The sequence below is a fragment of the Stegostoma tigrinum genome, chromosome 38 (assembly GCF_030684315.1).
Source record: "Stegostoma tigrinum isolate sSteTig4 chromosome 38, sSteTig4.hap1, whole genome shotgun sequence".
NCBI lineage: Eukaryota > Metazoa > Chordata > Chondrichthyes > Orectolobiformes > Stegostomatidae > Stegostoma > Stegostoma tigrinum.
In genome coordinates, this window is record NC_081391.1 from 21178411 (window position 1) to 21190174 (window position 11764).

The 11764-nt window shown below is 44.3% G+C and overlaps 1 protein-coding gene across 1 annotated transcript; it reads left to right on the top strand.

The window, feature by feature from the left end:
• The first annotated feature begins 4391 nt into the window (after positions 1-4391).
• On the top strand, positions 4392-6665 carry LOC132206538 (ferritin, middle subunit-like). Its single transcript, XM_059640733.1, has 4 exons — positions 4392-4493; positions 5460-5606; positions 6179-6304; positions 6519-6665. Exons 1-4 carry the CDS (start codon positions 4392-4394, stop codon positions 6663-6665), a joined length of 522 nt encoding a protein of 173 aa, XP_059496716.1.
• The last annotated feature ends 5099 nt before the right edge of the window (positions 6666-11764 follow it).

Consider the following 11764-nt stretch of genomic DNA (forward strand, 5'->3'; position numbering starts at 1 on the left):
ATCTGTTGTACATGGTGACCTCATTCTACTAAATGACTAGTTGTGCTCTGAGCAAATTAAAATAGTGTTCACCATGGAACTGAGCACAGTATGTAATTTTCATAGCTTCTGGTTCTTGGAGCTTTTTGTGTTTTAATGTCTGATCATCAATCCTTTGTTCTTTGTGTCAAGCTTTTGATTCAATGCCTGCCCCAGTACCTTGATCAGTGTTTGATTCTGCTGTGTCTGGGGATTGAGTGGGCAATCCTTTTATTGGAAATTCCATAACTGGTAAGGTTGTTGACAGATAAATCAGCATTACTGACATGTACTCACAGGGACAAGTTTGCAGGACCAGCTTCTAATCAATACACTGACTGAAATCATTCCTTTGCCTAAAGGGTAGGCACTGATCTAATGCACTGCCCTTGGCCATGTGTTTGCATCTCTTTTAAATAAGGAGATTCTGGAAACCAGGAACACAACCTGCTGGGAAATCTCAGGTTGGGCAGCATTGGTAGGGAGAAGGGTTGAACAGAACCTGGACATGAGACACTCAATCATCTCTTGATTGACTTTGTTGCCTGACAGTGAGGTGTTTTCCAGCAATTTGTTCTCATGCCTAGATGTTAGTGATTTTAGTAGTTTGTAAAATTCCTCCTTACAAGACTAAGATACAATGCTTTTCCACAGTCTCTTTTTTTCTTTGACATAAGCAATTGCTCATGTCATTGTTCCCAGAGCTAGGGAATTAGTTTCTTCAGTATTTCCTTTATACATGTAGGAGAAGGACAAATCTACCTTCTCTTAGAATGCTAACGTCTAGGAACGGCCATGCGAATGAAGCGGTGCCCACCTTGTTCCCTGTGTGATAACTTCTATTATTACCCTGCAACGAAGAGGTGACAAATACTGAGGATGCCTGGTGGAAAATCAAGCTAAAATACAAATACCATGTGCAGAATCGGCAGTTCCAATTTTTACGTTTTTTAATCTTCAGCAGGAGAGCTGATCTGGCTGACCTGTGACTCCAAACAGTGCACTGTGGTGGCCTAATCACTATCAATCAGCCCTGAATTACAATGTGACTGGTTTGTGTAAGGGCTTTAACAGGATCAGGCTATCACTGACAGGCAGCATTTATTATCCATCTCTGATTACCCACCCAGCCCATGAGTAATTCAAATTAAACCCCTTTGCTCTGCCTGTGGCGTTACGCAAAGGCCCGATCAGGTAAGGATGGCAGTTTCTTACGAACAAGGACATTAGTGAACCAGAAGAGGCTTGTTTGGACCATCTCTTCTGGAAAGAGAATGATGTGCATGAAATTCTGTCAAGTCAGACAGTATCAGGATTACAGGTGTCAGTCTAACACTCCAGAATGTTGACAGCCTCCAGCAAACGAGCAGCCACTTTCGTCTATCCTTCCACCACTGACATACGCAGAGACTGTAATATATACCATCTACCAAATGCTGTAGGAATCCACCAAAGCTCCTCAGACAACTTCTTAAAATTCTGACTACTTTCCATCGGACAAGGGCAGATGATATGTGGGAACACCACGTTCTACACCAAACCACCGATCAGCTGGTGTTGGAAACATCGCTCCCAGGTTCCCTCCCGAACAGCAGTATGGGTTTGATTACACCAAATGGGCAACAGTAATGCAAGAAGGCAAGTCACCACATTCTCTAAACTAATGTTGGCCCTGATCTCTGAGGGGTTCAAATACCTCTGGATGAAGAGATTTTGGTGAAATGGTCAAGTTCCTGTTCAACCACAGCCGGAGTGCACAGTTCTGGCAGGTTCGACCCAAAGATGGTTATGCACAGAATTTCTGGAAGTAACCTGGACAGAGTGATGGTTAATTCATGATAACGGCTTGTCTAGTCCCTCTGTGTAGGAAGTTAAGGGATGGCTGTAATTGATAATTTTCAGAGGATTAATGGATTTGACAGGGTAGAGAGGAAAGAACCCATTTCTTCTCAATGATCATCTCGGACTGTGCGCAGAATGGGATGACAATCTTCACGTGAGAATTACATCATCCAGGATAATATCAAAAACAAATTTCTTTGTGGAAGGGACAATATCTGCACACACAGATATTTACTGCACAAGGTTTGATGTTGCCAATCACTTTCCAATTTCAACAAAAAAAAGTGAGTAATGCATTTTTGTCGAAGAAACACAAAGTCAAAACAGGCTCGATGTTACAAATCTGATGTGAGTACAGGAGCTCAGCGACTTTCAGTTTCAAGTATGTGATTATCTGAAAGTGGTCAGGCAGGATGAAGCTGTTATTAATGGAGATTGAGCCACTTTTGTGAACCTTGTGTTTTCAAATTGAGGCATCGAGTATAAAAGCAACGAATTGATGTTACACCTCTACAAATCATTGGTTAGACCAAATTTCCATTATGTACTCAGTTCTGGGCATGACATTCAAGGAAGGATGTGAAAAACCTCAAAAGTGTTCAAAGGTGATTTATTACGATGACCCCAGGAATGGGGAATTTTAGATACACGGAAAGATTAAGGAAAATGGGGGAAATCTCCTTGTAGGTGACCTTATTGACGTGATCAAAACTATGATCAATTTTGTCAGAGTAAAGCAGGATATTCTGATTTCAGCAGTTGACTTGTCAGTGACGAGGGGTCACAGTTTGTCAGTAGGGGAGATCAGAGTGAAATGGTTAGAAAACTCTTTGCTCAGAAAGTTGTTCGGATTTGGAATGTGCTGCCTGGGAGAGTGACGGAGGTCGATTCCATGGTTGGTTTCAGAACAAGAGTTGGATATGTCCTTGGAAGTGACGAATTTAGAGAGTGACAGAGATAGGGCTGGAAAGTGAGACTAATCAGGTAGCTCTTTCAGAAGCTATTACAGGAACGGTGGGCTGAACGGCCTCCTGTTGTGAAAAACGCTCTGAATTTCCACTCAGGAAATTCTGAGAGTTTGGGGACGGGGTTTGAATTCCACCTGTAGAAGGCACCTTTAATGTGGGAAAGCTGTTACACGCCAGCAGAGACATGGTCCTTTACACAAGGTAGACCCAGTTCCACTGGCAAAGAAATGTTGACTGGGGATCCCCCCACTGCTGACCAACACCCACTGTCACAGCCAACGATCGCACACACCTATCTTCCACCTGGATGGCCGCTGGGGACTGGTTTTGCATTGCACTTTATCAGGACCCTCCCCTCGATCGTACCATCCTGGGTGGCGCTGCCAGGAGGTGAAATCTTCTTCAGGTATCACTCTGAGAAACAACACAACACTTGAGGCTCTCCATCACTGCGAGGTGACAATCCACAGGCAGGAGCTGGAGGCAGGGAGATTCTGCTCAGGTACAGACCCACCACAGAATCGGAGAATTGTTATGGCACAGCAGGAGGCCATTCGGTCCTTTGTGCCTGTACCTGTTCTGGTTGTTTTCTAAATCTGCCTGTGGAGATGATTTAAGATCTCTGGATCTGGTAGGAACTTGTACCAAGGCCTCCTGGTCCACAGCTAGGGACATGACCCCTTAACCACAAGACCCTGGCTGCGCTAGTTGCACAAACGTGGAATCATAGAAAATAAATGTTGAGTCGGCCATTCATCCCTTCCAGCCTGCTCTGCCATTCCATGTGATTGTGGCTGATTCCATAACTCAGCACCATATTCTCACCCTCTCTGCATTCCCTTTTGATCCAGCCCTCAAAGCTCTCCCCAATTCCTGTTTTGGCTTCAATCCTTTTCTGTGGCAGAGAATTCCACAGGATCCACCACCCCGCCCCCCGAGGTGAAGAGATTTCTCCTCACCTCAGTTCTAAATGTATCCTTAGACTGCAAACCCTGGTCCTGAACTCCCCCATAATCAGGAACATCCTTCCCGTCTTTTCCACAGCTGACACTGTTGCAATTTTCTATGACCCAGAGACAATTTCCCAACTTTCTTTCCCAAATCCCAGCATAACAAGCTGAGAAACTGATGCCCCTCTTCCTCATTGAATCCCTCGTGCAGTTGCTCACAACCACCTTAATTAAAAAAAATGTGAAAACTTTTCTCAAACCAAATTGACTTATTTTAAAAAAGAACCAAATAACACACGACCTGAGTGAGTGGTGCAGAAGGTTTGAGATGCCGAATGGCCTCCTGCTGTTCCAGTCACAGAATAACCATCCAGACCTGGCTCTCATCTCCACCTCTGATCAGCTCTGCTTAACACACCCTCCCCCTCTCTCTCATTGGTGCCTGTATGCTGCGGTGGTTCCTGATTGGCCAGCAGCAACTGTCAGTCATCATCAGTTCTGCCTCTCTCTGTGTGACTGCAGGATGGTCCCAGGACTATAAATACAAGAGCCTGTGGGAGAGAGAGACTTAGTTCTAGAGTTTTCTTGGTGCTTGTGAGCAGGAATAGTGAAGATGGTTTCCCAAGTGTGTCAGAACTACCACAAGGACTGTGAGGATGCTGTTAACAAGCAGATCAACCTGGAGCTCTATTCCTCCTATGTTTACCTCTCCATGGTGAGCTTTGTGGAATTGAAGCCTGTGCTATGATAGTGTTGACCTGTTTGGTTTTTATGCTGAGTTAATGAATTAGCTGTATCATGTATTATTTTCTGTGGCCCTTCCCCTGTTGCAATCTAGTGCAGGTCTTAACACTGACTCTCTGTTTTGTCTTCATGTCCAACTGGCTCCTGGATGTGGATGCCCAGCTTGCTGTCTCTGGACAATGTAACCCTTGGTGATTTTTCATCTAACTCTGGAGGGATGATCTGGTCTTGGTCAATAATTAATTTTTGTAAAACTTTGGTTGTATTCCTTTTCTCAACAAAAGCCTTCCCTGGTGGAAACTTTTGCTGACACAAATATACTCCTTTTTTCAAACCTTGCCCTATTCACCGGACTGTCTTGTGCTCAAGATGTAAAGTTCCCTGAACTAAAAGAACAGCTGCTGCTAGACATTAAACACTAACAAAAATAGCTAGAAAAGCTCTACAGAGCTGGAAGAAATCCAAGCTCTGGGTCCATTGACCCTTTCTCAGAAGTGGCTTTGAGCTATGCAATGTGAGGAAAGGGGCACATTTTCAGACTGTGTGTTTTTTTTCTTTCTCTCTAACAAAGCAGTTAAAATTCTGTGGAGTGGGTGGTAGGACACTGCGGTTATTCAGGTGGGTGATAGTGATAATGAGACTGCTGACTGAGCTTTCTGGTTGTGTTAATGAACACATGTCCCTTCATTCAGTTGGACAGGGGCTGAACTGGTCTCCACCTCCTGAACAATAGTGTTTCTAACCTGCAGAGCAGGGATGTCTAATGGCTATAGACAGCTCTCCCCTTCATCATCCATGGAAGGTGACTTGCTGCTTTGTCTGTTTTATTTTTAACCACTTAAATGTGGAATCAAGATGGTGCCCAGGTTAGTTCCAGAGTGAGGAGTGTCAGTCATGAATTTCAGACAGTTTCCTTTTAGCCTCTCTCTTCCCACAGTTCTCTTACTTTGACCGGGATGATGTTGCCCTGCATCACTTTGCTGAGTTCTTCAAGGAGCAGTCCCATGAGGAACGGGAACACGCTGAGAAACTGATGGCATTCCAGAATAAACGTGGAGGTCGAGTCATCCTGCAGGACATCAAGGTTAGATTCTGAAGCCTTCTGTTTGCAGCTTTTTGTGAGCAGCTACAATCGACTGGTATCTCCATCTATTTAGCTTTAGCCTTGAACAAATACTGTGTGAAGGGGAGGTTGTTCACCAAAATAGGATTCCTTTAGGTGAAAGGAAATACTCTGCACTTATGAGGGCAATTGAGAGGAACCAGAATAGTGAGTAGACATCAATGTGAATGACTCTCCTTCAGACAGAATGAGGTAACAAAAGCTAAGACAGGAAATTGTTGCAGTGTGGAAAGTAGCAGTGTCCAGCCTTTCTGAATCTGGAAGATGTTTCTAACACCACAATAGTGAAGCCAGGAATTACTTCCATTGGTACCTATTCTCTACATGTGAATTCTGAGAATCTACATTAACAGTAGAATGTGTTTAGAAAATTTGTTATTCCCTCAGTACAAAATCTAGTTGTTGTCTTCAAATTCAAGTTGGTTTGCAGTACCTCCCCTACAATGATGAGGGATAACTAACTGATCAGATGTCGACTAATGATACAACTGCCTGCTGAACTGTGCTTTCTGTTCCTGCTTCCCTCCCTCCAGAAGCCAGAGCAGGATGAGTGGGGCAGTGGTCTGGAGGCAATGCAGAGAGCTCTGCAGATGGAGAAGGATGTGAACCAGAGTCTGCTGGATCTGCACAAACTCGCCTCTGGCCACACTGACCCTCATGTGAGTTTGTAAACTTTCTTCTTGGAAGAAAGTGGTGTGTTTGTGCACTCTCTGGGTAAAAATCCAATTACCTTCTCCCAGCCTCCTGCAGGCTGTTAAAACAAACTTACAAATGCATCACCTCAGTGGACCTCCACCTGGTTGTGATGGTCACATCTGTCATGGGGGTCACTTTCAGACACTTTTGATCCTCTGGATTAATTTTCTCTTCCAGCTGTGTGACTTCCTGGAGAGGCAATACTTGGATGAGCAAGTGAAGATGATCAAGAAGCTGGGAGATCACATCACCAACCTGAAGAGATTGGGAGCCCCTGACAATGGCATGGGAGAGTACCTGTTTGACAGGCTCACACTCAGCTGAATGGGGTCAATAATGTGTATGTTGTACATGGTGACATAATGCTAGTAACTTGGTTGTGCTCTGAGCAAATTAAAATAGTGTTCACCATGCAACTGAGTACTTTGCATAATTTCACAGCTGCTTCTGGCTCTTGGTATTGCTGTTTGACACCTGATCATGAAGTGTTTTTCTGTTCTGATTAACCTTTGATTCAATGCCTGCCCCACTGGTTTGCTCCTTTTTCTCTTGTTTGTAGGAATTAGGTGGGCAATCCTTGTAGTGGAAATTCCACAAGTGTTCAGTTTGGGTTTTTTGGCTAGTAAGCAGTGTTGTATTGACTTTTTTATTCCAAACCAGCTTCTGGTCAATATCTTCAGTGAAACCAGCCCCCTGTCTCAATGTTAGACACTGCCCTTGCAAATGTTTAGGTCTCTTTTGTAAATAAGCAGGGGCAGGAAATAGCAGGTTTGGGGAGCATCTGTGGAGAGAAAACTGTTCAGTCCCAGGACCCAAGCTTTCCAGCAATTTTGTTGTCGCACTTCAAATCTAATGATTTGAGCATACATTTACTCTTTTTGGAACAGGAATATATATATAGCAGAACATCCAGCATTTCAGATGCACTGATCTTTAGCATTTAGATAAGCAATTGTGTCCAGATCTGGGAAATTGGTTTCTCTCTTTTGCTGCGGTGGTGGAAGGAGTGAGGGCAGTGGCTGTTTGTAGGAGAATGGCAGAGTTTGTTTTCTTGTGTATCAGTCTCTCTGCTTCTAGACAATGATCCTGATTAGGTAATGAAGCAGTCCCCACCTTCGAGCCCCTGTGGTAGAACTTCTATCACTTCTCTGCAGTCTAAGGACGCCAAATGCTCATGACACCAGGAGAAAATAAAGCTCCAACCCAAATGCCACTGGTAGAAAGCAGCAGTTCCTATTCTTAGCAAGGAAATAAGCTCTCCTGATGTAGATTGACTGACTGGAATGTACCTACACCTGCAGAGCACTCTGGCTGCCTAATTACTGATGCTCAGGGGTGACAGATTCCTTTATAAAAAGGATGAGGATGTCTCTGAGCTGACACCATTTATTTATCCATTTCCGATTGCCCCCTGCCAAAGCCAGGTCAGAGTGTCACGCTTTGCTGTGGTTGCAGTGTCATATGCAGGCCAGACTAAGTAAGGATGCATTTTTGACACTGAATTTAATGCTACTCATCAGTTTCTTAATTCTAGAACTCCAGAGAGTTGTTGCACAGAATTAGAAGATCAGTCCACCACTCCAGAAATGTGATGGCCTCCCGCTCCCACCAGCCACGAGATTCATTCTTTGCACCACTGACACACACAGAGTACACTGTGTACTGCCTCCCAAAAGCTGCAGAAATCCACCATCGCTCCTGAGACAATACTTTCCATAGCCCTAATTATGTGCCATGGGAGAAAAGCATCTGATACAGGGGAACACCACCCCCTCTAACTACTCCACCAAGCGACATGCCATCCTGAGTTGGAAACGTGACCCGCCATGCTCCAGGGTCGGTGGATCAGAATCCTGGAATTCCCTCACTCAGAACATTATGGATCTGACGACAGCAAATAGGCACCAGCAATTCAAGAAGGAAAGCCACCACATTCTCTCATGGTGAGCCTGATCTCAGACCGGGTCCAATACCTCGGGATGGGCCTTCTTTTGTGAAATTGTCAAGTCCTAGTTCAACCCCATCTGGAGTGCACTGTTCCAGTAGGTGCAATCCAAAGATGCTTATGCACAGAATTTCTGGAATGAACCTGGGCAGAAAGTTAATTGGCTACGATGATAATAGTTTTCCCAAGTCTCTCGGTGTAGAAGTGGAAGGGATGTCTGTGCTTGAAATTTACAAGTGGATTCATGGATTTGATAGGGTAGATAGAGAGATCCTGCTTCTTTTCAATTCCATTCCAGGACCGAGAGTGGGGAATATGATTACATTCCTAGTAGTAGAAGTAAATCATCCATGATAAAGCAAAAAACAGCTGCTTTTTGGAAAGGATAATATGTGAATGAGCAGTTAGATATTTATTCGGTAAGATATTGATGTTGCCAATCACTTTCCCATTGCAACATATGACCAAACAGGTAGATGAGAGAAAACCGGTTGATGTGGTGTATATGGATTTCGGCAAGGCTTTCGATTAGGCTCTTGTACAAAATACGGAGGAATGGGATTGTGGGAGATATAGCAGTTTGGATCAGAAATTGGCTTGCTGAAAGAAGACAGCGTGGTGGTTGATGGGAAATGTTCATCCTGGAGACCGGTTACTCGCGGTGTACCGCAAGGGTCGGTGCTGGGTCCACTGCTGTTTGTCATTTTTATAAACGTAGAAGGATGGGTTAGTAAATTTGCAGACGACACGAAGGTCGGTGGAGATGTGGATAGTGACGAAGAATGTTGTAGGTTACAGAGAGACGTAGATAAGTTGCAGAGCTGGGCTGAGAGGTGGCAAACGGAGGTTAATGCGGACAAGTGTGAGGTGTTGTACTTTGGTAGGAGGAACCGGAAGGCAAAGTACTGTAAGATTCTTGGTAGTGTAGATGAGCAGAGAGATCTCGGTGACCATGTACACAGATCCTTGAAAGTTGCCACCCAGGTTGACAGGGTTGTTAAGAAGGCATACAGTGTTTTAGCTTTTATGAATCCAGGGATCATGTTCCGGAACCAAGAGGTTATGCTGCAGCTGTACAAAACTCTGGTGCGGCCGCACTTGGAGCATTGCGTACAATTCTGGTCACCGCGTTATAAGAAGGATGTGGAAGTTTTGGAAAGGGTGCAGAGGAGGTTTACTAGGATGTTGCCTGGTATGGAGGGAAAGTCTTACGAGGAAAGGCTGAGGGACTTGAGGCTGTTCTCGTTAGAGAGAAGAAGGTTGAGAGGTGACTTAATTGAGACATATAAGATAATCAAAGGGTTAGACAGGTTGGATAGGGAGAGCCTTTTCCCTAGGACGGAAACGGCGAGCACGAGGGGGCATAGCTTTAAATTGAGGGGTGAAAGATATAGGACAGATGTCAGAGGTAGTTACTTTACTCAGAGAATAGTAAGGGTATGGAACGCTTTGCCTACAACGGTCGTAGATTCACCAACTTTCAGTACATTTCAGTCGTCATTGGACAAGCATATGGACGTACGTGGAATAGTGTTGGTTAGATGAGCTTCAGATCGGTATGACAGGTCGGCACAACGTCAGGGCCGAAGGGCCTGTACTGTGCTGTAATGTTCTATGTTCTATAACATAAAAGATTAATGCATTTTGGTTGAGAAACATAGAAAGACAAAACAGGCTCGATGTTACAAATCTGAGGTGAGTACGGGAGCAGAGGGACTTTGGGTTTCAAGTATGTTATTATCTGAAAGTGGCCGAGCGGGACTAACCTGCTATGAAGAAGGCTTTTGTGAAATGTGTGTTTTCAAATAGATGCGGAGAGTATAAAAGCGAGGAATAGATGTTACACCTCCACAAATCATGGGTTAGACCACATTTGCAGTACTGTGTTCAGTTCTGGGCATGGTATTTAAGGAAGGACATTAAAGCCCTCGACAGAGTTCAAAGGGCATTTACGAGAATGACACCAGGAATGAGGGATTTTAGATACAAGGAAAGATGAAGGAAATTGGGATAAATCTCCTTGAAGCATAGTTGATTAAGAGGTGTCCCCGTTGAAGTGACAAAAATAATGAACATTCTGGCAGGGTAAAGGAGGATATCCTGTTTTCACCAGTTGATACGGCAGTGATGAGGGGTCACAATTTGTCAGTAAGGGAGCTCTGAGATGAGGACAAACCTCTCTATTCAGAAGGTTGTTAGGATTTGGAATCTGATGCCTGGGAGAGTGGCGGAGGTAGATCCCATAGGTGGCTTCAAAACAAGAGCTGGATATATACTTGGGAGTGACGAATATAGAGGGTATAGGGCTGGAGAGGGCGACTAGGTGGGTAGCTCTTTCGGAAGCCGATACGGACATGATGGGCTGAATGGCCTCTGTCGTTAAAAATCCTCTGAATGTCCACCCAGGAACTTTTGTAAATTTTGGGTTTGTATTCCTCTCAGTCTTAAATGTCCAACCCAGTCCTCTTACATCAGGATACCCTGATCCTGGACTCCCCCATCATTGGGAACATCCTTCCTGTCCTTGCCCCGTCTGATCCTGTCACAGTTTTCTATGACCCAGAGCCAATTTGCCACCTTTCTGTCTCATATCCCAGCACAACAGGCTGAGAAGCTGACACCTCTTCTTCATTGACTTCCTCGTGCAGTTTGTCACAACCACCTTAATTTAGAAACAAAATGTTAAAGCTTTTTTCAATTGCCAGTCATCATCAGTTCTGCCCTTCTCTGTGTCAGTGCGGGATGGCCCCCAGGAGTATAAATACAGAGCTTGTCGGGGAGCAACTCAGTTCTAGGGTGGTCTTGGTTTTAATGAACAAGGCTAGTGATGATGGCCTCCCAAGTGTGTCAGAATTACCACAAGGACTGTGAGGATGCTGTGAACAAACAGATCAACCTGGAGCTTTATTCCTCCTATGTTTACCTCTCCGTGGTGAGACTTGTGATCTTGAATGGTCTATTTCAGTGTTAGGGCTGTGATATGATTGTACTGAGCCTTTAAGTGGCTTCTTGCTCAATGATTTAGTACTACCATATATCGTGTCTGTTGTCCTTCCTGGAATGAATCCTGTGAGTGCTCTTAATACTAATTCTGTAGCAATTTTAAGCTTGTCTTGTGTTGGAGCTGGCTCTTGTCTAGGAGTCCCCAGTATGTTGTAATTCTGGGCAGAGCACATTTTTGGTGCTGAGGGATGGCCTGGTTCTGCTTCTTAATTCAACTCCTCCTTCCATGTTGATATCAATGGCCCATTTATATTTGAAATCATTTACATCCTTGTGGAAGCCTGCATCAGTCCAAATCTAACTTTTTATATCTTGTCCTTTTAATGAAGCCTTTTTTTTAATAAACATCCTAACTGTGATTAACTACTGGAAATAAAAGACTAAAATGAGCTGCTGGAAAAGCTTAGTGGGTCTGGTAGGATCTGTGGTGAGAAATCAGTTCCTGTTTTTGGTCCAGTGACCTTTCCTTCATGGT